Source organism: Ascidiella aspersa, chromosome 2 (genome assembly GCF_963924565.1).
Source record: "Ascidiella aspersa chromosome 2, kaAscAspe10.2, whole genome shotgun sequence".
Lineage (NCBI taxonomy): Eukaryota > Metazoa > Chordata > Ascidiacea > Phlebobranchia > Ascidiidae > Ascidiella > Ascidiella aspersa.
In genome coordinates this window covers 36,862,118-36,863,407 of record NC_139448.1, presented here as the reverse complement: position 1 = coordinate 36,863,407, position 1,290 = coordinate 36,862,118, and the positions used below count along the sequence as shown (strand labels likewise).

The window sequence follows — 1,290 nt, the reverse complement described above, 5'->3', positions numbered from 1 at the left end:
ATGGAGAACCTGACATTCATAATATTGGGTGAAGCTGCAGTTGGTAAAACCACGTTTGTGATGAGCGCTGCAGAGAGACGCGCTTACAACGAAACTCAATTTCCAACCGTCGGTAATACGGATTATTCAGTTAGAAACAATTCATATAATTAAACAAACATTTTGTGTTTCAGGCTTGAACCTCTTTCGCAGACAACTTACCTACGGTGGTAAAGGATATACCATCACTTTCAAGTAAGTGATATGTGATTGATCACACATATTTGTTGCAACTAAAGTGTCACCCCTTATTTACCTTAAAAGCTCAACAAAGCCTGGTTTATTAAATTATTCCTCCGTAACTTTCCAAAGCAAAAAATCACAATTATTTATTGTTGTTTGAAAATGACTTAATTGGATAATTTAGAAAAACGTTATCACAATCCAAATCAAATTACACTTTACTGTTAAAAATAGCTTCTTCTTACAGCATTTTCTTCTCATTATTTATAACATTATCGTTAATAGAGACACAGCCGGTGTTGAAGTTGTCCGCTCCACGACTCAGCAATATATACGAGGTTGTGACGGTGCATTTCTTATGTTTGACGGGGAGCACAGTTCGAATAAGGACCTGGAATACTGGAGAAATTTCTACGAGAATGTGAGAAATGACAAATGGTTTCCGTTTAGATTGATGATTCTTTTTACGTTTTCTTTGTATTCACAGAATGCTGAAGATCCAGAATGGGTTTGGTTAAAACAAAATGTGATTCCAAAAGTCAACAGGATAGAAATATGGAATGTACACCGGTAAGTTTAACAAAACTCTATTGTTATATACTAGCCGATAGTTGCATTTTTTTACCTTTTTGTGGTATTTTATCTTATTATCTTCTTGTGATTTTTTTCCAAAACAAATCGCTCGAAAAGCCGTCTAACTGTATTCTTAAATTCTGCTTTTCTATAAAGGTTACAAAAATACAACGAAAACAATTCTATAAAACCTGCAGGAAGTAGGAATTATTTCATTTGAATTTGAATCGAATAACACCCACTACAACTGTCATATTCATCTCAAATTAATTTTATTTTGGCCATGATGTTTTTTTTTCTTCAGTGGCATGAAAAAACTGGCACAAAAGTTTTCCATAATTCAATTTATTTTATTAGAGGTTGTTGTTCTTTCAGTTCGTCAATTTCTCCAAACAACACGGAAAACCATTTTTCGAAATAAGTGCTTATGAACGAAAGGGTGTGGAAGAAGTTTTAGAAGCTTTGGTGACAAGAGTACTGCATAGAAGACAAAGG

At 33.9% G+C, this 1,290-nt stretch overlaps 1 protein-coding gene across 1 annotated transcript; it reads left to right on the top strand.

The window, feature by feature from the left end:
• On the top strand, positions 1–1,290 carry LOC146165561 (uncharacterized). The gene is made up of 5 exons (XM_083380964.1): positions 1–112; positions 174–234; positions 508–643; positions 710–792; positions 1,171–1,290. The coding sequence occupies exons 1-5, from the start codon at positions 1–3 to the stop codon at positions 1,214–1,216; spliced, it is 438 nt and encodes a 145-aa protein (XP_083237090.1). The 3' UTR covers positions 1,217–1,290.